The sequence below is a fragment of the Ranitomeya variabilis genome, chromosome 1, assembly GCF_051348905.1.
Source record: "Ranitomeya variabilis isolate aRanVar5 chromosome 1, aRanVar5.hap1, whole genome shotgun sequence".
NCBI lineage: Eukaryota > Metazoa > Chordata > Amphibia > Anura > Dendrobatidae > Ranitomeya > Ranitomeya variabilis.
In genome coordinates, this window is record NC_135232.1 from 658,668,535 (window position 1) to 658,693,314 (window position 24,780).

A 24,780-nucleotide genomic window follows, 5' to 3' on the forward strand; every position below is an offset into this window, starting at 1 on the left:
TCCTGGGATATTGGAAGATACCGGCAGAGATTAATGGTATGGCCATTGTACGTTGAGGCATCGTACCGGGAGGAACAGAGGAGGCATACAGGATTGCGTTCTGGACAGCCTCAGTAAGTAACTGTTGGAACCTGGGAATGTTGGTAGGTTCAGGGCCGGCGTCAGCACCCGGCGCACCCGGGCAAGTGCCGGGGCCCTGGCGAGACGGGGGGGCCCACTCACGCTGTCTGGGATACAGCGTGCGCAGACTACTTGGTGACTGTCCGCCGGACTGTGTGATGTCAGGTGGAGGAGGAGAGCGCTGAAGCTGGAGACACCGGGAAAAGGGCAGGAGGATCATGAAGACGGTTGGAAACGTGCAGAGAGCCGCACTCGGGAGCGGAGTGTCTGCCCGCAGGCACTGTTCATGATCCTCCTGCCCATTTCCTGGTTTCTCCAGCCTCAGCGCTCTCCTCCACGTGACATCACACAGTCCGGCGGATGGTCACCACGTACTCTGAGCACGCTGTATCCCAGACAGCGTGAGTGGGCCCCCCGTCTCTCCACTGCAATGAAGCGGTTGGAAATGTGCAGAGAGCCGCACTCGGGAGCGGAGTGTCTGCCTGCAGGCACTGTTCATGATCCTCCTGCCCATTTCCTGGTTTCTCCAGCCTCAGCGCTCTCCTCCACCTAACATCACACAGTCCGGCGGATGGTCACCGTGTAGTCTGAGCACGCTGTATCCCAGGCAGCGTGAGTGGGCCCCCAATGAAGACGGTTAGGAACGTGCAGAGAGCCGCACTCGGGAGCGGAGTGTCTGTCCGCCGGCACTGCCTGCACACCAGCCGACCTGCCAGGAGCCGGCCGCAAAGTTTGCCAGTGAGAGGAGAGGCCGGGTAGGTACCAGCTAAGCTTCTATGAGCTCAGTGCTGAGCGTTCATTCTCCATAAAACCTGCATCCCAGGAGCCACCAGTGAAGGCTGCTGCCATGTCACTAGTGGGCACATTGCAGTCACTGACATGTGGGATATTGTGCCATGTGATGCTGCTATATGGCCCCCTGCACACCTGTGATATGGCCCCCTGCACACCTGTGATATGGCCCCCTGCACAACTGTGATATGGCCCCCTGCACACCTGTGATATGGCCCCCTGCGATATGGCCCCCCTGCACACCTGTGATATGGCCCCCCTGCACACCTGTGATATGGCCCCCCTGCACACCTGCGATATGGCCCCCTGCAAAAAGCGTGTACTGCATCCAGCTCTGTGGCGGTGCCTGGCTGGGAGTGTCGCGCTATCACAGTTGCTATGCACATAGGTTAAAGTAGTTTCGCCCCTATAGCTCTGTGTAATTCTACAAGAAACTCTAGTTTGAAGTTAGGTAATTGCTTAACTAACAATCCCATAATGCAGATTTATTGCCTGAAATCCTCCCTTTACTATCTGTATACACAAATAAAGGTCCTTTAAATACTCCTGTGCATGGTATTGACATCTGGATGGTAGCTGGTGACAGTAGCTTTCTTATTTTAAGGAACTGACATGAACGCAATTTTTTTTAGGGTTCATAGTATTAAAACTTAAAGGGATTTTGCAGGTATATAAAAAAGAAACACAAAAAACCACAATCTCACTGGTGATTGCAGCATAACAACATGCCACAGGGGTCAGGCATAGCTTGTAATTAGCGGCTTTGGCCATGAGTCTGTGCAGCAGGTCGTCACAAACCAGCAGAGGAGCGCCGGCTATGAAGCCCCACTCATGTAGTGTAAGAAGTGAAATCTGGCATTGCACTATACCTATATTTCTCTGCTGTATCTGTGCATCATGAATCGTGGTATGTGTTAAAGGGGAGGGCCCACTGACACTCTTTCGCCCGGGGCCCTCAAAAACCTGGAGCCGGCCCTGGGTAGGTTTATACCGTGGCCCCACTGCATGTATTACATATTGACACGGCAGCTGTCCTGCTCTGGTTGCTGCGACCTGTCCTGTTTCTACCTGGCCATAAGTTTGTATATAGGAATTAGATTCTTCCTGTATCATGGGTCCACCTTTCTGTGAAATCACTGCAGCCAGTCCTCCAGCATGGCGGAGCTGGTTATCTGCGGCATTTACTATGGCCCCAACATGTTGTTTTGTGAGATCCCCTGTCCCTATCCTAAAGAGCACATCATGACGGTGGGGTCCAGGAATAACATTAGAATACATTTCCTGGAAATCTTCTATCTCCTCTGTATATCCTGTCTCTGACCGAGTGACTAAGGTAGGTGGGGGCGGATACTCATAATCACTAGCAATACTTAGGCATAACAGGAGCTGGTGCTGGCGGTGGCCGATAGGTGCCGTCAGCGTTTAGCAAGGGAAAGGTGGGGGCTACAACCCCGGATCTCCTCGCTCCACAATTGTAACAGACCTCTCTACACTGAGAATTAGTAACTCCGCATACATCACAAATCCACCCAGCAGGATCATAGAGTGGGGGCGCACTAAGTTTTGGCAACCCAGTATATATTGGTGCTTTGGGATTGAGGGTTACAAGTTTCCTTCTAAAACTAGACACTAGATTTCACTTTCAATTTACAATATTTCTTTGTACTTCAAAACAATATTGTCGCCTTAAACAAAACACAGATCTACCAGCGGCGTGTACTACACCAAGAAAATACAGAGAGACTCAAGAGCGCAGCCACATGCTGCTGCCCCCTCCCATCGGATATTTTAGAGATAAACACAGAATACAGCAGTTCTCAGACTTAATTAATTTCTACAAAATCTTCATCGCACAATTCACATACCAGGACACCTTAGGAAAAAAAACAATAATTGAGAATATTTTCCCTGCATTCCTGACAGATTTCTTTCCCCGTCTTTGAGCTAACAATATCAAATTCATCACACAATTCAAAATCTTCTTCTACCACGGAAACTGATTCTCCTTTAGAGTTAAATACCCTTACTTAGTCGTGCATAGTACTAGAGCGGCCGTATAGTCTATTCCACTAGGGTTTTTACCTGTCCCCCGCTGGGATAACCCAAAATCGCGGTACTCAGTGAAAGGAGGAAGGCGTCTTAGACTTTCCCTCCGGACACCCCTGGACATATATAAATATATGATTCCTGAGTTACGCATCCTACCCAATCTTCGATCTCCTCACCGCGCCTGATTCTAACAGTGATCAGGAATTCAGGATATTTTGACTATAAAGAGAATTACATCACTGGTCAATCCGGGGTGTCCGTCCCTTATGAGGTACGGTTTGAGCACTGGGCTTCCAATGGAACTACACCTCTATATGATTCCACCCAAAAATCATCCCATCTCCGGGGACAAACCTCAGATCCTCTTTGCAGCAACAAACACAGGAAAACCACACCAAACGGTCAGTCTGGACAGTATAACTGCCAACTTACCGTGGTTGTTGTGGGGGATGATCAGTCCCAATTTTCCAGTGCCTGTGTCCGGTCCGAGGATCCTTTGTCTTGTTGTCCACCGGGGGTCAGAGGCGTTCCTGCTTGGAGCCCCACGTTCAAGGGCGCCAACTGTTGAGGGAGGATCTAAATTGATCCTTCACGGTTAACCCAGTGATTTCCAAATTAATATACAAGGTGTTGCCGGCAACTGAAAATGACCAGACGGAGACGTGTGTCTCTGTTTGGGGGGGGGGGGGGGGGGGATCAAGCTGATCTCTCTAGCCCCCGTTTAATGAGTATGAGTTTTCATAGTCATAGAAATTATACTTCAACCAATCAGCATAAGAACACGCTCACAGTTCTTAGCCTATAAGAATGCAGGAACAATCTGTGCGTCAAAGCTTCATAGAACAAAACACCCTCAGTCTCCTATTCTGTTTAGATTGCAACAATCAAGGTCTCATAACAGCTGTAAACTGTAGCCTACTAACAAAATTTATATCAAAACAACAAAATGGAGTCGAAAAGCACAAAATGGAGATTCTTTCTTAATTTCTTCCTTCACATAATCACAATCCCTATGAGGAGGTAGGGCACTGGATTTGGGCTCATCAAATACATCTCGGTAATCCGACAAAAACTCAGGGACTTCAGAAGGAGTAGAGGAAGAAATTGACAACAACGGAACATCACCATGTACCCCTTGACAACCCCAACTGGACACAGACATTGATTTCCAATCCAATACTGGATTATGGACCTGTAGCCATGGCAAACCCAACACGACCACATCATGCAAATTATGCAACACCAAAAAACGAATATCTTCCTGATGTGTAGGAGCCATGCACATGGTCAACTGAGTCCAATACTGAGGTTTATTCTTGGCCAAAGGCGTAGCATCTATTCCCCTCAATGGAATAGGATACTGCAAGGGCTCCAAGAAAAAACCACAGCGCCTGGCAAACTCCAAGTCCATCAAATTCAGGGCAGCGCCTGAATCCACAAATGCCATAACAGAGTAGGACGACAAAGAGCAAATCAGAGTAACAGACAAAAGAAATTTAGGCTGTACAGTACCAATGGTGACAGACCTAGCGAACCGCTTAGTGCGCTTAGGACAATCAGAGATAGCATGAGTGGAGTCACTACAGTAAAAACACAGCCCATTCTTAAGTCTGTGTTCTTGCCGTTCAGCTCTGGTCAAAGTCCTATCTGTTGTGAATTAGACTTTTTGGCTCCCTCTTGTGGTTACTAGTGATATGACTCTGGGATTGTCTTTCCTCAGTTTGGCACCCACCTGGGTCGTTAGTCCAGGGGAGTTGCTATATAAGCTTCCTGGATCCTTAGTCCAGTGCCTGGCATCATTGTAATCAGATCCTTTCTGTTTGCTCCTGTCTGCTGGTCCGGGTTCGTGCAAAATTAAGCTAAGTCCTGCTTCTTTGTTTTTTGCTTACTTGCTTGCTCTCATTTTTGTCCAGCTTGTACTAAATGTGATTCCTGTCCTTGCTGGAAGCTCTAGGGGGCTGGTGTTCTCCCCCCGGGCCGTTAGACGGTTCGGGGGTTCTTGAATATCCAGCGTGGATATTTTGATAGGGTTTTTGCTGACCATATAAGTCATTTTACTATATTCTGCTATTAGCTAGTGGGCCTCTCTTTGCTAAATACCTAGCTCATTCTTATGTTTGTCTTTTCCTCTTACCTCACCGTTATTATTTGTTGGGGGCTTGTATCCAACTTTTGGGGTCTTTCCTCTGGAGGCAAGAAAGGTCTTTCTTTTCCCTTCTAGGGTTAGTTAGTTATCCGGCTGGCGCGAGACGTCTAGAACCAACGTAGGCACGTTCCCCGGCTGCTGCTATTTGTGGTGCTAGGATTAGATATATGGTCAGCTCAGTTACCACTGCCCTATGAGCTGTTTTTTTGTGTTTGCAGACTTAGTAATTATTTCTGAGGCCCTCTGCCATTGGGGTCATAACACCTATCACATTGCATAGGCTCAGGCCTCTGCTCAGAGGATACCGCCAAATGGTGCACAACCTTGCGCTCACGCAAGCGCCGATCGATCTGAATGGCCAAGGACATTGATTCATTCAGAACAGCAGGCGTGGGGAACCCCACCATAACATCCTTAAGGTCTTCAGAAAGACCCTTTCTCAAAATTGCTGCAAGGGCACACTCATTCCATTGAGTAAGCACAGACCACTTTCTAAACTTCTGGCAATATACCTCCGCTTCATCCTGACCCTGACACAAAGCCAGCAAGATTTTCTCTGCTTGATCCACAGAGTTAGGTTCATCAAAGCAATCCAAGCGCCAGAAAAAACGCATCTACATTAAGCAATGCAGGATCTCCTGGTGCAAGGGAGAATGCCCAGTCTTGAGGGTCGCCACGTAACAAAGAAATAATGATTTTCACTTGCTGAATAGGGTCACCAGAGGAGCGGGGTTTTAAAGCAAGAAACAGTCTGCAATTATTTTTGAAATTCAGAAACTTAGATCTATCCCCAGAAAACAAGTCAGGAATTGGAATTCTAGGCTCTAACATCGGATTCTGAACTACATAATCTTGAATGCTTTGTACCCTTGCAGTGAGTTGATCAACACATGAGGACAGACCTTGAATATCCATATCTACACCTGAGTCCTGAACCACCCAGAGGTTAAGGGGAAAAGAAAGGCAAAACACACTGCAGAGAAAAAAAAATGGTCTCAGAACTTCTCTTATCCCTCTATTGAGATGCATTAACACTTTGTGGGCCAGCTGTACTGTTATGACCTGGTGGTTAGGAGCACCTGGAATGACCTGATGGTTAAACTAGACAACCCGCCAACTATCTGACATCAATACTTAAGGCATTTTACCAAAAGATCCGGTAACTACCATTAATACAAAAATCCATAGTCTGAGAAACACATACCTTGTACAACACACTATTGATCAAAAAACCGCAACATATCTAATCAATCCTCACCCCATCACACCGGTTTTTTATGTGTTACCCAAAATCCACAAGTCACTCCACAACCCTCCTGGCAGACCTATTGTAGCCTCAACTGAATCCGTGTTATCTCCTCTCTCCACCTTCCTTGAGAAAATCTTAACGCCACTCATCAAAAACACCCAATCCTTCCTCCTAGACACCGGACATTTTCTCAGTATCATTAGACAACTAGACACAGTACCCCCTGACAGTACCCTGGTTACACTAGATGTCAACAGTCTCTACACTTCAATCCAACACAGTAAGGGCATGGAAGCCACTAAGTACCTATTACAATCATCCAATATGTCCAATGATGCCATCCAATTCTGTTTAGATCTCTGTTGTGAATTCCGTTCTTGGGCTCCCTCCGGTGGTTGTAAATGGCACTTTTGTGAATTCTGCCCTTGGGCTCCCTCCGGTGGTTTTAAGTGGAACTGCTGCTCCTTGGATTTAGCTTAGCAGCTGTTTCCACTGATCGTCTCTCCTGCTCTGCTATTTAGCCTGGCTCTGATCTTCAGCCAGTGCCAGCTGTCAATCTTTCTTGGTTGGATTCGGATCTCTCCTTGGATTTCCTTGATAGTCAGTCCTGTTCAGCAAAGATAAGTCCTTGCATGTTCATTTGTTGTCCTCTTGCTGTGGACTTAATCATTCAGCTCATTTTATGTTTGCTCTAGTCCAGCTTGTCAGTATTCAATATTCAGTTAAGCTGGAAGCTCTGGGGAAGCAGATTTGCCCTCCATACCGTTAGTCAGGTGTGGAGATTTTTAGTAAACTCTGTGATGGATTTTTCTAGCTTTTAATACTGACCGCACAGTATCCTTTCCTATTCTGTCTATCTAATTAGAAGTGGCCTCCTTTGCTAAATCCTGTTTTCATTCTGTGTATGTCATTTCCCTCTCCACTCACAGTCCATATTTGTGGGGGGCTGTCTGTCCTTTGGGAACTTTCTCTGAGGCAAGATAGCTTTCCTGTTTCCATCTTTAGGGGTAGCTAGTTCTCCGGCTGTGACGAGATGTCTAGGGAGTGACAAACATTCCACGGCTACTTCTAGTGTTGTGTTAGGTTCAGTAACTGCTGTCAGTAAAGATACCATCTCCTCAGAGCTCGTCCCATGTTGCTCCTTAACCACCAGGTTATAACAGATCTCCTACACATAGTACTTTATGAAAACTATTTTCTTTGGGGGGGGGACACGTTTTACGTCCAGAGGTGCAGCACAGCAATGGGCTCGAACGTTGCGCCAGCCTATGCCAACACCTTCATGAATTTTTTTGAAATCATGCATGTATACACCAATGATCTGTTTCGGCAACATATTCTAGGTTATCATTGCTACATTGATGATGTATTCTTCATCTGGACGGGTACAACAGATTTACTGATCTCTTTTCATTCTCAGCTCAATTCTATTCTTCCTGAGCTCCAGTTTACCATCCATCATGACAAAAAATCTGTACCATTTTTAGACACTAGAGTTCTTCTAGATATCCAGGGGCATCTTACCACAGACCTGTATTGTAAACCAACGGACTGTAATAGCTTACTCCACTATACCAGTTGCCACCCAAGATCCATGAAAAACAGTCTACCACGTTCGCATTTTAACAGGGTTTCACGTATTGTCTCTGACCCGACAACCCGTAAGGATAGATTGGACACAATAGCTCAGAGATTTCAACAAAGACACTACCCCACTCAGTTGCTCCAGGAAGAGAAAATACATGCCTTAGTACCACAATCTCCTTCTCCGCCGAGACATACGATCGAGAGAGTTCCGTTCGTGCACACCTATCACCCACTCATGCCCAAAGTATTACTCCACTGGCCGCTAAATAGCCCAGTCCAGAGTGAACACACCTGATAACTGCTGTGAAGGACAGACAGCAGCGCTACCACTGATAACCACCGGAGGGAGCCCAAGAACAGAATTCACAACAGTACCCCCCCCCTTGAGGAGGGGTCACCAAACTCTCACCAGAGCCCCCAGGCCGATCAGGACGAGCCAAATGGAAGGCACGAACCAAATCGTCAGCATGAACATCAGAGGCAACAACCCACGAATTATCCTCCTGGCCATAACCCTTCCACTTGACAAGATACTGAAGCCTCCGACTTGAAAAACGAGAATCCAAGATCTTCTCAACAACATACTCCAACTCCCCATCAATCAACACCGGGGCAGGAGGATCAACAGAGGGAACGACGGGTACCACATATTTCCGCAACAAAGATCTATGAAAAACATTGTGGATGGAAAAAGAGGCTGGAAGGGCCAAACGAAAAGACACTGGATTGATAATCTCAGAAATCCTGTAAGGACCAATAAACCGATGCTTGAATTTAGGGGAAGAAACCTTCATAGGAACATGACGGGAAGACAACCAGACCAAATCCCCAACCCGAAGCCGGGAACCCACACGCCGCCGACGGTTAGCAAAACGCTGAGCCTCCTCCTGAGACAGCACCAAATTGTCCACAACATGAGCCCAAATTTGCTGCAACCTGTCAACCACAGAGTCCACCCCAGGACAATCAGAAGGCTCAACCTGCCCTGAAGAAAAACGAGGATGAAACCCAGAATTGCAAAAGAAAGGTGAAACCAAGGTAGCAGAACTAGCCCGATTATTAAGGGCAAACTCAGCCAATGGCAAGAAAGCCACCCAATCATCCTGATCGGCAGACACAAAGCATCTCAAATAAGTTTCCAAAGTCTGGTTAGTTCGCTCAGTTTGGCCATTTGTCTGAGGATGAAATGCGGAAGAAAAAGACAAATCAATGCCCAGCTTAGCACAAAAGGCCCGCCAAAACCTGGAAACAAACTGGGAACCTCTGTCAGACACAATATTCTCCGGAATGCCATGCAAACGAACCACATGCTGAAAAAACAACAGAACCAACTCAGAAGAGGAAGGCAATTTGGGCAAAGGCACCAAATGAACCATCTTAGAAAACCGGTCACAAACCACCCAGATAACCGACATCCTCTGGGAAACTGGAAGATCCGAAATAAAATCCATAGAAATATGCGTCCAAGGCCTCTCAGGGACCGGCAAAGGCAAAAGCAACCCACTGGCGCGTGAGCAGCAAGGTTTGGCCCGCGCACAAGTCCCACAGGACTGCACAAAGGAACGCACATCCCGTGACAATGAAGGCCACCAAAATGACCTACTAACCAAATCTCTGGTACCAAAAATCCCAGGATGGCCAGCCAACACAGAACAGTGAACCTCAGAAATCACTTTGCTAGTCCATCTATCAGGAACAAACAGTTTCTCCACTGGACAGCGGTCAGGTTTATCAGCCTGAAATTCCTGAAGAACCCGTCGTAAATCAGGGGAGATGGCAGAAAGAATCACCCCCTCCTTCATAATGCCAACCGGCTCAAGGACCCCAGGGGAATCAGGCAAAAAACTCCTAGAGAGGGCATCAGCCTTAACATTCTTAGAACCCGGAAGATACGAGACAACAAAATCAAAATGGGAGAAAAACAGGGACCATCGAGCCTGTCTAGGATTCAGCCGTTTGGCAGACTCGAGGTAAATCAGATTCTTATGATCGGTCAAGACCACAATACGGTGCTTAGCCCCTTCAAGCCAATGTCGCCACTCCTCAAATGCCCACTTCATAGCCAACAACTCACGATTACCGACATCATAATTGCGTTCCACAGGCGAAAACTTTCGAGAGAAGAAGGCACACGGTTTCATCAAGGAACCATCAGAATTCCTCTGAGACAAAACGGCCCCTGCCCCAATCTCAGAAGCGTCAACCTCAACCTGAAAAGGAAGAGAAACATCCGGCTGACGCAACACAGGGGCAGAAGTAAATCGGCGTTTAAGCTCCTGAAAGGCAGAAACGGACGCAGAGGACCAATTCGTCACATCAGCGCCTTTCTTCATAAAATCGGTCAGGGGTTTAACCACACTGGAGAAGTTGGCAATGAAACGGCGATAAAAATTAGCAAAGCCCAAAAATGTCTGAAGGCTCTTCACGGATGTGGGCTGGATCCAATCGTGAATGGCCTGAACCGGATCCATTTCTATAGATGAAGGAGAAAAAATGAAGCCCAAAAAAGAAACCTTCTGTACTCCAAAGAGGCATTTAGACCCCTTCACAAACAAGGCATTATCACGAAGGATCTGAAATACCATCCTGACTTGTTTCACATGAGACTCCCAATCATCCGAAAAAATCAAAATATCATCCAAATATACAATCATGAATTTATCAAGATAATTTCGAAATATATCATGCATGAAGGACTGAAACACGGATGGAGCATTAGAGAGTCCGAATGGCATCACAAGATATTCAAAATGGCCCTCGGGCGTATTAAACGCAGTTTTCCATTCGTCGCCCTGCTTAATACGAACAAGATTATATGCCCCTCGAAGGTCAATCTTAGTAAACCAACTAGCCCCCTTAATCCTAGCAAACAAATCAGAGAGCAAAGGCAAAGGGTATTGGAATTTGACCGTGATCTTATTCAAGAGGCGATAATCAATACAGGGTCTCAAGGAGCCATCCTTCTTGGCAACAAAAAAGAAACCTGCTCCCAATGGAGAAGAAGATGGCCGAATATGCCCCTTCTCCAAAGACTCCTTAACATAACTCCACATGGCGGCATGTTCTGGCACAGACAGATTGAAAAGTCGGCCCTTAGGGAACTTACAGCCTGGAATCAAGTCAATAGCACAATCACAGTCCCTATGCGGTGGAAGGGAACTGGACTTGGGCTCATCAAAAACATCCTGGAAATCTGACAAAAACTCAGGAACTTCAGAAGCGGGGGAGGAGGAAATTGACATCAAAGAAACGTCATCATGAACCCCCTGACAACCCCAACTAGTCACAGACATAGATTTCCAATCGAACACCGGATTATGCACCTATAACCATGGAAACCCCAGCACAATAGCATCATGCAGATTCTGCAACACCAGAAAACGACAATCTTCCTGATGGGCTGGCGACATACGCATGGTTAGCTGTGTCCAAAACTGAGGTTTATTTTTAGCCAATGGTGTAGCATCAATGCCCCTCAAAGGGATAGGACTCTGCAAAGGCTGCAAGGGAAACCCACAACGTCTGGCAAATTCTAAGTCCATTGAATTTAACGCGGCACCCGAATCCACAAATGCCATGACAGAAAATGACGATAATGAGCAGATCAGGGTCACAGATAACAGAAATTTTGGTTGTACAGTACTGATGGTAACGGAACTAGCGATTCTCTTGACACGCTTAGGGCAATCAGAAATAACATGAGCAGAATCGCCGCAGTAAAAACACAACCCATTCTGACGTCTGAATCCTTGTCATTCGGCTCTAGACACAATCCTATCACATTGCATAGGCTCAGGACTCCGCTCGGAAGACAACGCCATAGTGTGCACAACTCTGCGCTCACGCAAGCGCCGATCAATTTGAATGGCCAGAGACATAGAATCACTCAGACCAGCAGGCGTGGGGAAGCCCACCATAACATCTTTAACGGATTCAGAAAGACCCTTTCTGAAAATTGCCGCCAAAGCATCCTCATTCCATTTAGTCAACACAGACCATTTTCTAAATTTCTGGCAATATGATTCTGCCGCTTCTTGACCCTGACACAGGGCCAACAGTGTTTTCTCAGCATGCTCTACAGAGTTAGGTTCATCACATAATAACCCAAGCGCCTGAAAAAAGGTGTCTACATTACACAACGCCGGATTTCCAGGTTCCAGGGCAAATGCCCAATCCTGGGGGTCACCACGCAACAGAGATATGACAATTTTAACCTGCTGGATGGGATCACCAGAGGACCGGGGCTTCAGAGCAAAAAACAGTTTACATTTATTTTTAAAGCTCAGAAATTTAGACCTGTCCCCAAAAAACAGATCAGGGGTAGGAATTCTAGGCTCTAAAACAGGAGTCTGCACGATATAATCAGAAATACCCTGTACTCTAGCAGCAAGTTGATCCACACGAGAAGCAAGTCCCTGAACATCCATATCATCGCCTAACTCCTGAGCCACCCAGAGGTAAGAGGGAAAAAAACACAACAGAGTACAGAAAATAAAATGGCTCAGCACTTTCTTTCCCTTCTTTTGAGATGCGGATAACTCATTGTTGGCCACTTGTACTGTTATGAACTGGTGGCCTAGGAGCAGCATGAGACGTACTCTGGAGAAGGTGGTATCTATACTGACCGCGGACCCTGAACTTAACACCGCAACTAGAAGTAGCCGTGGGATGTACCTACTGATCCTAGACACCTCGACACAGCCGGACAACTAATTAACCCTATAGATAGAAAAGGGAAAACTATCTTGCCTCAGAGAAAATTCCCAAAGGATAGGCAGCCCCCCACAAATATTGACTGTGAGAGGAGAGGAAAACACATACACAGGCTGAAAACAGGATTTAGCAAAGGAGGCCAATCTAGCTAGATAGAAAAGATAGGACAGAGTACTATGCGGTCAGTAATACAATACTATAAAATATCCACCACAGAAAGTACAAAAACTTCACATCTAACTAAAGACATGAAGGGGTATATCTGCCTCTCCAGAGATTCCAGCTGGACTGCATAAATTCTTACACAGATTAAGCTGGACAAGAAAAAACATGAAATGCACTGAACAATAAGGCCCACAAAATGTGGGCTGCAAAACAAGCAGGACTTATCTTGGTGAAAAGACCAGGAAGCAAGAGAGACCATGAAGAGATGTGAATCCTCCAGATACAATTGACAACTGGCACTCATTAAAGGGTGAAGCCAGACTAAATAGCCCAGTCCAGAGTGAACACACCTGATAACTGCTGTGAAGGACAGACAGCAGCGCTACCACTGATAACCACCGGAGGGAGCCCAAGAACAGAATTCACAACAGGAACCTGTACTAATGTGTACCAAAAGACCATCTAATATAAAGGACAAGTTGGTGAGAGCCGATATAGGGAGCACACGCCCTAATACCACACAGAAATTATTATCTTCTCGCCGTAACGGTACGTTCCCCTGCCTGAGTTGCGCTGCCTGTTCGAATGTGATCAGGTCAGAAAACATCACTCACCCGAGGACCAGACGTTCCTACCCAGTAAAGGGTTTCTTTACCTGTAATTCGAATTTCGTGGTATACCTAGTGAAGTGTCCATGTGGCCTCCTTTATGTGGGAGAAACCACACAACGAATTAAAGACCGAATTGCTAGCCACAAATCAACGATTAGGTGTGGTAAAACCTGGCTACCCCTGCCAGACCACTTCATCAAATCCAGACACACAGTGGCACAGCTAAAATTCCAAATTATCGAACATGTTCCCCGCCCCAGAAGGTAGGGGACCACATTAGACTGCTTAAATCACGGGAAACATATTGGATCCACAAATTGGATACAATGGCACCAAAGGGACTCAATAGGGAAGTTGACTGGCTCCTGTGAACATTTTATCAATATTTTTTTCTATTATTTTCCAGACTCGCTAGTATACCGCGACCCTAGGTGAGTTTTGCTCTTGCTCCATGACTAAAACTTCAGCTTTTTTGGTTTCAATTTTTTCAACTCTTTTTATCTCATTATTTTCATTATTTTACTTTTATTTTTCCCAGTTTCCCCTTTTTTTCAGTTTACTTCAGTTATTTATTTTTCTGTTCCCCCCCCCCCTTTTCCATTTTTCTCCATTTTTTACAATTTTTCACGTTATTTTTATATTTATTTTTAATTTTGGATTATTATTTTCATTTTCACATTAGTTTTCTGCCCAGTCCATAGCACTCTATTCCCGTTTTACACCATAGCTCCAATAATATTTTAGTGCTTATTGCTCTCCTTACGGCCACCACTAGCGCTGTATAAACATTCCTGCTTCCTTTACAACAGCCAGTGTGCACAGTACACACTTAAACATAGCGATACATCACTTCCGGTCTATACTGAGGCTATACTTCATACCACTCCCTCCACGGTCATTCCTAGCGCTTGTTAGGCATTCCTGTCTCCGCAGTAACAGCCAGCGCATGCGCAGTTAGCCCCCAAGCTTAGCGATACGTCTCTTCCGGTTTCGGACCGGTCACTTCCGGTCATACGCTTTATAACGCTGTACTACAGGCAGATAGGCAGCAATCACCGCAGCTAGGCACGGGAGCGCCGCTATCTCCTTCCTTGATCCAGGTAAATACTCTGGCGACCACATGGATGTTTTCACCTACCCAGCCCTCCTGCTACATGCATATTCACATAATGGCACATCTGTTATTTCAGATTTAAAGTTGTCCCAACAGTGCGCAGATACGCCTGGGCACTACGCAACCATAGGTATTCTATCCCTCTATTTAACCCTCTCTCTTCCCTGGCTCTTCTTTCCAGGACTAATGTGCTTTAACAATTTCCTGCAGCATCACCGGGATCCTTATCCCTTGTCTCCCTATACGTTCTAACTCTCTGAACAAGGTAATAATATGTTACTTATATGCGCTTGTGAATACCAGTCCCTGATTGACTGTATAGGAAGTCCCATTTGTGTATATATGTATATATGTGTAAATAGATGTTCATATGCTTATCTGTATTGATCTATCTCCATTAGGATGACCTGGATCTCTGGGTACTCTTACGGATATAAGGATCTACCATGTATTGATTATCATTTTATTGTTTTCTCTTCTTTATTTGTTTTCCTTTATTTGTTTTCTGTTATTATTCACAGCGAGTATGATGAAGGCTCCGGTGGAGCCGAAACGTCTCTTATCACTTTTTTTGAAATATTGTTATGCTCCCTGAACACATTGAATAAAATTGTTAATAATTTGCCATTATATTCCCTGTGAGAGTGCGGTGAAATTTATATTTGGTTATTTACGAGACCTTCTGGTCCGTTACACCTGCACCCCAATTTTTTGACAGAGTGCACGCTATATCTATTACTATGTGTACATTAGGTCACAAGCAGATCTTAAAAAGTTGGTTTAATGTTATAGTTAAGTACCCTTGGAAAATTTTTCCTTTTACAGCGTAAAGCATGTATTTTAAAATATACAATCTACTTGTGATTCTTCATGTTTTGTGTGAACTCTTGTAACATACCTAATATTCATTTTTTTACATTTTCAGCTTCCTGTCCACTGGCTTGTCGTATGCGGGACTACACCTGGAGTTTCTCATTGGCCGGTCGACAATTTCAGGCATTGTGCGGGCAACCTGTATTCAAATATGGGATAAACTCGAGGAACTTGTGATGCCTGAGCCAAAACAGGCAGATTGGCTCAAAATAGCCCTTGGGTTCCAGGACAATTGTGACTTCCCAAACTGCATTGGAGCCGTGGATGGGAAACATATCAGGGTACGTAAGCCGCCGAACTCTGGCTCCCAATTCTACAATTATAAGCTGTTTTTCTCTGTAGTTCTGTTAGCTGTAGTTGACAGTAACTACAGGTTTATAATTGTAGACATTGGGGCCTATGGCCGAACTGGAGACTCTAGGGTCTTCAATTCGTCCATTATGGGTCGGCGGCTACGTGACAACCAGTTAGACCTCCCACCACCACAACAATTCCCAGACTCCAATGTGGAAGCAGTGCCTTTTGTTCTTGTTGAAGATGAGGCGTTCCAACTGACGAGACACGTCATGAGGCCTTATCCCCGGCGCAACCTCGACGACCGGGGGAGGATCTTTAATTTGCGTCTTTCTAGGATGCGGAGACTGGTGGAGTGCGCCTTTGGTATTCTGGTGGCCAAATGGCGTGTCCTCCAGTCTGCCATTCAGCTGTGAGGATACAGTGAATGAAGTCATAAAAGCCTCTGTAATTTTGCACAATTATACCCGCATACATGATTGCTCCTCAGCTGATATTGCTGAACACATGTTGAGCAATGTGATTAGGCCTACACCACATGGCCCTCCTCTGCGCCATCCCCTTTCTGGCATAAAAGTTAGGGATGTTTTCACAAATTATTTCATTTCTCCGCAGGGTGCTACTCCCTGGCAAGATTATGCTGTTTCTCAGTTGTGATTTCCTTCTTTTATAAATATATTGTCAAAATATAATTTTTGTTGCCAAAGAAACAGTACTCTGTGTGTTGAATTTTTTAAGGAGAAACGTTACCCCTTAGACCCCAGTCCAGAGCCTCTCACCTAGCCAAATCAGTTCTCATGCTTCGCACTGACAAGGGCCAACAGCCCAAAACACCGTGTCTGCGAATTGAGATACTGATTTGGCTTTTATCCTAAGTCATATTGTACGACTCTTTAAAGGGTTGATTGTGACTTGTAGGATCACTACTTCCAACAGGTGGCGCTATAGAGTTTAAGTGCTCTTTTTCTCAGAAGAGGCAATTTGCATACTTAATTACCATATGATTATGAACAGAGCATATGTGTGTGATGTAATAATGATTGGTCCACAAACATCATTTGGCATTTGACAACATTTTTTACTATGAGCAAAAGCCTTTTGTTGTTAACTTTTAACCATATGTTTGGCATATGGTTTGTTTTTTTTCTCTTTTTGGTATTTTTTACCAACAACAAAACACAACAAAGTGCAAATACTGCACAAAAAAACCAAAAACATGGTTTTGCATAACAAACAGAATAAAAAACAAAAATAATTGCCTTACAGATCCCTGTAAGTTGGCGGTGGAGATGGCGGCAGCTCAGGGTCCTGTTCAGGGGGCCTTTGTTGGGCCAATTGTCCTTCACCCTGTGCTGATGGCTGTGGGTTGCTGAGCCAAATACAGGCCTTGTCCATATTGGCCAGTTTGGTGTTGGCCATAAGGGAATTGTCTCTGGCCCTCATGCTGACGGACATTTTGGCTGGACTCATACCCAACCCCAAAATGGCCATGTTGTCCAAACCCAGGTTGTGACCAGCCTACAGCACTGCGTCTGGAAAAGTGGCCATATTGGGAAGGTGGGTTGTAGGCTGCCATTTGGTACGGTGCTGGCCTTTGTTGATTTTGGGTTGGGAGGGGTTGAGGTGTAGACATACGTAGAGGAGGTGCTTCAAATCCTGATTGACCATGCACCTGTTGCGTTATTTGAAGGCGCAAGAGGTTAGCTTGTGAAAGCTGCCTTCTCTCAAGAAATTCAAACACCTCATAGGGGTTATTTGGAGGGGTGCTTAAATCAATCAGGATTTGAATACACCCTCTCACACGTAGCCTCACCTCACGGGGAAGGGGACGAAGGTACTGGGCAAGGCTGCGAGCAAAGGCCTCCTCTCCATCATCCGTGGCTGCCCTGGGCAAATAATTGAGGACCCCAGCGTCCACATCCCTCCTAGTGGCTTGCAGCTCTCCCCTTCTGCAGCCTCTGCGTAAAGCCCCAGCTGCCTGTTGGGAGGACACCAGTGGGCCAGTAGGGCTGCTGCTGTGGCCATGCTCTTCCTGGCTTACATGATCAGGTGCTGCTGAGGGTGGTTGTGCTGCATCTTCGACACTTGCTGCTGTCTGTAGTGATGCCGAAGCTGATGGACCTTGAAGGATGGAGGTAGAAGAGGCCAAAGATGGGCCTGCCACCTCTTCTTCCACATTAATGGGATCAATTACAGCCTCCGAATCAGACCCGGTCTCCCTCTCTGTGAGGTAGGACTGTGTTCTGTTATTAAACAAAAAAGCAAAAAACAAAACATTAATAGTTGAGTCATTTGGTAACATAATTTTATTAGCCATCTGTGACCTCATCTCCCGATAATTACAAACACACAACCTCCGATCCTCACAAGATCTCCTTCTCTACTCCCCTCTTATCTCCTCTTCCCACAATCGGATACAAGATTTATCTCGTGTATCACCCCTACTGTGGAAACCACTACCACAACACATCAGACTCTCGCCTACCATTGAAAGCTACAAAAAGAGCATGAAGACCCACCTCTTCCAACAATCAGATAACCTGCTGTAACCACCGATCGATCAAACCACTGCATGAACAGCTCTACCCTCGCCTACTGTATTCTAACTCATCCCTTGTTGGAGCTTGTGAGGCTTTGCGGGCAGGGTCCTCTCTCCTCCTGGACCTTTTTTTTTAATTATTTTTTTGAATATTTTTTAGAAAATGTTTACCCCTCCTTACATGTAAAGCACCATGGAATAACCAGAACAAATAATATTAAAAATCATATTTTCAAACAAAAATGTGTTGTGTTGTTTTGACTTACTGCGTTAGATCCATACTGGCATCCAAAAAGGACAGACGATCGTAGTAAATGTATTTCCTTTTTGTGGGTGGTGCTGCTGACCCACTTCTTGCCCGCTGCTGCCTTTCCCGCCGGTACTGCTCCCTGATGCTGCGCCATCGTGTCATAACATCATCCACTGCAATGACATGGTAACAAATATTGTTTAAGCTCATTCTGCACATTGCTTAAACCAGTTGGCATTGATAGATCATATTTGAACGATGATAATAAAATGACTTCTTAAATGATTTGCGTAAAGTTACAATTGCTTAAAAAACAAACAAAATATTTAAAAAAAAAGGACAGGGTCCACACCCCTCTGTACCAGTTTGGCGTAAACAAAAATATTAACCAACGCAACATCAATATTAGCTATGTACGTAATAAACACTTTATCATGTTAATCATCTTTGTCTTTTCCTAAACAAATCAAAAAATACCATACTAGGACTTCCGGGGGCGGAGCCAACTAAGATGGCCGCGTTTTAGAAGCACTCCCTTGCGAGTGAGAGACCTAATCTGAAGCCATCCTCGATTACAGTCTTCAATTGCGGGCTGATTATACTGGATGTGATTCCCCTTGAGAAGGGGATTACAGGGATATGCGTATTATTATGCCCGGGAGTCCCTGCCGTTTGTTGTCCTTTCGGGGGGAGGAGTCCTAACCTGTGGCCTGCAGGTGGACCACGAGGCGCTGAGGCAAACTGCAGCCACCCTGACCGTATTGCTAGAGGTGTCTGGAGATACCTAGCCGGAAGACAGGATTCGAGACCCCGGAAAGCTCCTGCTCTGGTTGCGGCTGGAGGGCGACGGAGAGAGCCGCGGAGAGGTTGCGGTTCTATGGAGTGACGAGCGGGAGTTGGAAGACACGAGGGTGTTGCCCCTGATTGTTGCACTTACTGGTCGGATCCGGACAGCCTTGGACGAGCCCAGTGGAGCAGTGCACCTGACGGACGAGCTGGCAGTAGGGGGCTCGGTCCGGTCTGACGGCATCGGAACATCGCGGCTGCGGTGCAGAGACACCTTCCCGCCATACTTGGCCTCGGTTTGGAGCTGGATCACTGGCCCTCTGATTTGGCAGCCGATAACAACGGAGAGGAAGTGGCTGTCAGGGCGGAGGTGAGCGGAGTCGTCTGCTATGTCGGGCTGGTTATTGTAGCCCCAGTGACTGAACAATCCTCCGGTTTTGCTGGGCCCTTGCTGGTTGCGGGCAGTGTGGCCCTTAGACCCCACTGTTGTTGCTGAGACTTTGTCTCAGTGTGAAGTGAAATCTTCTTGGAACTTCCCTGGTGAGAGGACAAGGACTTCCTTAGTATTGGGAAGCGCAGGCAGAGTCAATCTTATTTTTATTGTACTCATTCTTTAAATTTTTATTTTTATTTTCTTCTTCTCCTCAAGCTTATTTGGTTATAATTTTCCCCACTTACAATTTCATTTTTTCGGTGACTCAGTGGAGTGGGGCTTTGAGGGGAAGGAAGAGGACGGAACAACCCTTCTATACCCCGCAATATGGCAGACTAGCAGGAGAAGCAGGAGGATATTGGTTGTTAGCTTATAATTAATTCTGCTTTTCCCTCCTTTTTCTTTCTATGGACAATGCTTGGAGCCACAATTTTGAGATTTGCAACCAAATAACGCCATCTAGTGGTACTACAACTCTTTGTCATTACATTGCACAAAATTATTGTACCTAATGTTATTTTCCTCTTTCTTTTGGTTATAATATACATACTCAATAACATTTGCTATACTACCCATAGTCACAGGTTGTTCACATTTGCTGGGACTCTCTAGGAGTCAGTTTATCATATACATAGTCTTTTCATTCTTGCTGCGGTATCTCACTTTCACGGATTCTGGACCTCAATCTCACAAGCCTAGGTGATAGTGAGAGCTGAGAATAGTGGGTCCAAAATCAAAGCTTGCTACTGGGGCCCTGGGTGGTGGGGAAGTTTTTGTGCTACCACATCATGGAAAAATACCTGGAAAAAACACAGGCTCCTTTACAGAAAGGGACTACATCTAGACGCACCAAACATAAGAATAAAAGTAGAACGGAGGGCGGGTCTTCAGCTGGAGGGTCTCTGGATCGGATGTGGCCGGGAGAGGGGTCGCAGGACACCTCTGATTCACAGTTCCCACCTGAATCTCACACTGCTACGGCTCAAGCAGTATCAAATATTCTTCTCCCATATTTTGACAAAAAATGTGAAACTTGGAATAAGGCCCTTGAGGCAACAGTGACAGCTGTGTCGGCAAATACATCTCGGATTACAGAAGCTGAGCAGCGAATTAGTGATATGGAGGACACTGTAGTGAATACACAAACTACGGTGGAGGCACAAAAGATTCTCATTGGTTCTTTGTTAGATAAGGTTGAAGACCTTGAGAATCGTAGCAGGAGATCCAACCTCAGGTTTATCGGCATTCCTGAGAGTTGCAAGGGTACGGATCTTATTCGGTTCTTAACGGTTGACCTGATGGAGGCCCTTCGGTTGGAGCCTAGTTCTTCCAGACAAATTGAGAGAGCACACCGGGTGGGACCGGAGAGGAGGGAGTCTGGTGCGAGACCTCGCCCGGTCATTACTAAATATTTCCACTATCATGACAAGGAGAGAGTTTTGGCAGCAGCCAGAAACCTTAGAGATGTCACTATCCAAGGGTCAAAGATCCTGGTGTTTCAGGATTTCTCAGCAGCTGTCTCCCGGCGGAGAAAGGAGTTTGGCCCGGTTTGTCGGTTCCTCATTGATCAAGGGGTCCGTTTTGCTTTGGCTTACCCGGCTAGGCTCCGAGTAACACTGGGTACAGAGACAAAGTTATTTGATGACCCTAAGATTGCTTTAGATCAGCTGAGACGAGACCTTGCTCCCCCAGACACTTGAAAACACATTTTAACATCTAGGGTGAGACTAGATATAAAACTAATAGATCCTTCTTTAATAAGTCAAAATGATAAGGAATATGAGTTACATAGTGATATTGACTATACTTTGGTTAAAATTTATTTTGTATGAAAATAAGAAACTGGTTGTTGTATTTTTGCATAAGTGTATTGTTGCTAATGATGTCACACACCTATCTACTTTAGAGGGTAGCGGAGCAGCTGGGACTCCGAAACCCTATGTGCTTCTATACATTGGAAATGCTCTGCCTCAATGTCACTTCTATCCGCCATGATGACAACTTCGCGCATGTCTGGCCGAAAAGAGACAGGTAATCCTTTAAAAATCTTATCATGGAATGTAGCGGGCCTTAACTCGCCGGTAAAACGGCGTCGTGTATTACAGGCACTCAAACGAGCTAAGCCTGATGTTATATTTTTACAAGAAACCCATTGGTCACATAGGGATACATTACATTTGAAAGATAACTGGTTGGGCCAAACTTATGCTACCACATATTCTTCTAAAAAGCGGGGTGTGGCCATAGCCTTTGCTAGACATTTACGGGTGACTCCGGGGGACGTGGTGACTGACCCTCAGAGTAGGTTCCTTCTTATGAAAGTGATTATTGAGGATACCCCTTACTCGTTGTTAAACATTTATGCCCCCAATGTTGATAATGCCGCCTTTTTTGCATCTGTCTCCCAGATGATTTTAACAATGGACTTGCCTAACTTGGTGGTGGGGGGTGACCTTAATGCTGTGCTGGACCCGCAATTAGATAGGTCTGCGGTCTTGCCCACTCCCTACTTCGGACCGGGACCTGGCTTGACTAATCTCATGCGTGACATTCCTTTGGTAGATATATGGCGAGTACTACATCCGACGGAAAGGGACTACACCTGCATATCTAAGGCACATAAGTCCCTCTCACGTATTGACATGTTTCTGGTAGGTGAGTCTCTTTTGTCGGGGGTGATGGAGGCAGTTATAGGGGATGCTGGGATTTCTGATCATACTCCTATCACTTTACTCCTCCGCTGTGGCCGTGACCCACGTCAGCCGGGCTCATGGAGATTCCCAGCCTACTTGTCTAAAAGCAGGGAGTTTGAGACATTCCTCAAACAAGAGTGGGGTAATTTTGTGGATGACAATATACAGCATTGGGATGACTCTGTACTTATGTGGGAGACGGGCAAGGCAGTTATGAGAGGGAGAATTATTGCATTTGTGGCAGGGAAAAAGCGCAAAGCGGGACAAGAAACGAGAGACCTCCAGGGATTGGCCATATTGGCCTATAGACGGTACCTGGGATCTAATGCTCCAGAGGATTGGTCACAATGGCAAGATGCTTTATCGTTATTAAATGCACATTTGACTAAGATAGCCCAACAGAAAGTGGACTTTAACAGACAACATTTCTTTAGATGGGGTAATAAAATAGGAACCTTACTAGCTAGGCTGGCAAATCCAAAAGGTCCCAGACAGAAAATTCCGCTTTTAGTGGATCCCATATTGGGGTCCCACCTGACTAATAGCAAAGACATATTACAGGCGGTTCATGCTCATTATACGGCACTCTACTCCACAAGGGGAGGAGACATCTCCTCCATGACACATTCTTTAAATTCTTTGCAATTACCTATGTTGACAGACTCTCAGCGTGCAACTTTGGAGATGCCTATCACACTAATGGAAATAAGCTCTGCTATTAAAGCAATGGCAAATTATAAGTCACCAGGACCGGATGGTTTACCTGCAGAATATTATAAATTGCTCTCTCCTGATATAGTTCCTCTCCTCAAGGACCTATTTAATTATTATTTGTATGGGGGCGCATCCCCAACTTCTTTTAATTCTGCATTGACTTCCCTAATTTTAAAGCCGGGTAGGAGCCCAACACAGATAACATCATACAGACCCATATCCTTGTTAAATCTGGATTATAAATTGTTGACAAAGATTATGGCTAATAGAATACAGACGTTTCTCACTGAGATTCTGTCACCTAATCAATACGGTTTCACCCGGAACAGACACTCGACTATTGCTGTTCGTACGGCAATTGCGGCCACTATAGTTTCAGCTAGAAATAAGAACTCTCCCAACATCTTGCTGAGCCTGGACGCAGAGGCTGCGTTTGATAGTGTAGAGTGGCATTGGATACATGCGGTGTTAGATAAGCAGGGATTTGGCGAGAGATTTGCGGCATTGGTCAGATTATTATATAATTCACCTACGTCCAAAATTATAGTTAATCAACAATTAACAGAGGGGGTGGAGTTAACTAGAGGCACTCGTCAGGGTTGCCCACTTTCCCCTATTTTATTCAACCTTGCCCTTGATCCTCTTATACGGGCTTTGGAGTCCCTGCCATTGTTTAGAGGAATACGGGTAGGGAGACTGAGCTTGAAGCTCACGGCATTTGCTGATGACATCTTGCTATACATTGCTAATCCAGAGGAGGCTCTTCCTGAAATTATGGCCCTCATAAATAAGTTGGGGACTATGTCTGGATATTCGATTAATCCAACCAAATCTAAGGCACTTACTTTACGCGCTGCGCGCAAACCACCATGGGCAGGGTTGTATACCTTCGAATGGTGTAGGGAAGCTTTGCCTTATTTGGGGGTTCTTATAACTAGGAATCCTCATGATCTCCAGAGAAGTAACCTCTTTCCTCTTATCCAAAAAATCAAAAGGGAACTAGAAGGATGGCAGCATTTAACGCTTACATATTTAGGTCGGGCATATTTGTTGAAAATGGTGGTTATCCCGCAGATTTTATATTTTATACAGTCTCTTCCAATATTGCTTTCCTCTAGTGATTTGCGGCTAATAAATGGTATGTTTCGCACTTTCATCTGGGGAAAGAAGCATCATGCTATTAGCATGGCTATATTGGAACAGCGCATATCAAACGGAGGCATTAATTTTCCAAATTTGGAAAATTACAACCTAGCGGCGCTGCTTCGTTATCTTAAAGACTGGATTCAAGATACTTCCATATACACTAACACTCAATTAGACCAGAATTTGATACCTCATACCAACTTGTTATATCTCCTACATACACACAAGGAACTGTTACCCTCCTCAGTGACGGATAATCCTTTGATAATGGTGATGTGGATGATATGGCATAGGCTACGTCATAAATTTTTACTTAATGCACATTCCTCACTTTTCTTGCCAATTTTTGGGAATCGAGACGTGGGGTTGAGACGTGGGGTGGAGAATTGGAGCACTAGGTTTCGGGCGGTGACAGTGGGTTCTATAATGGATTCTTCGACACGTAGACCACACTCCTGGACATACACTCGGAGATACCTTCCTTTGACAATGGGTTGTCTTGCGAA

At 45.5% G+C, this 24,780-nt stretch overlaps 1 protein-coding gene across 4 annotated transcripts in view; it reads right to left on the reverse strand.

Moving 5' to 3' along the window:
* Window positions 1-24,780, reverse strand: part of LOC143774979 (uncharacterized) — a 60,903-nt gene that overhangs the window by 10,447 nt on the left and 25,676 nt on the right. Inside the window, exons 2-3 of one of the 4 annotated variants that reach the window (XM_077262796.1) lie at window positions 18,519-18,675; window positions 15,676-17,956 (exon numbers count right to left, since the gene is read on the reverse strand). The exons of the other annotated variants lie outside the window; for them this stretch is intronic. Of the exons in view, the coding sequence (XP_077118911.1) occupies window positions 17,056-17,956; window positions 18,519-18,675 (1,058 nt within the window). The 3' untranslated portion in view covers window positions 15,676-17,055. Of the gene's footprint in view, window positions 1-15,675; window positions 17,957-18,518; window positions 18,676-24,780 lie in introns of those variants that run through there. 4 annotated transcript variants of the gene reach the window in all.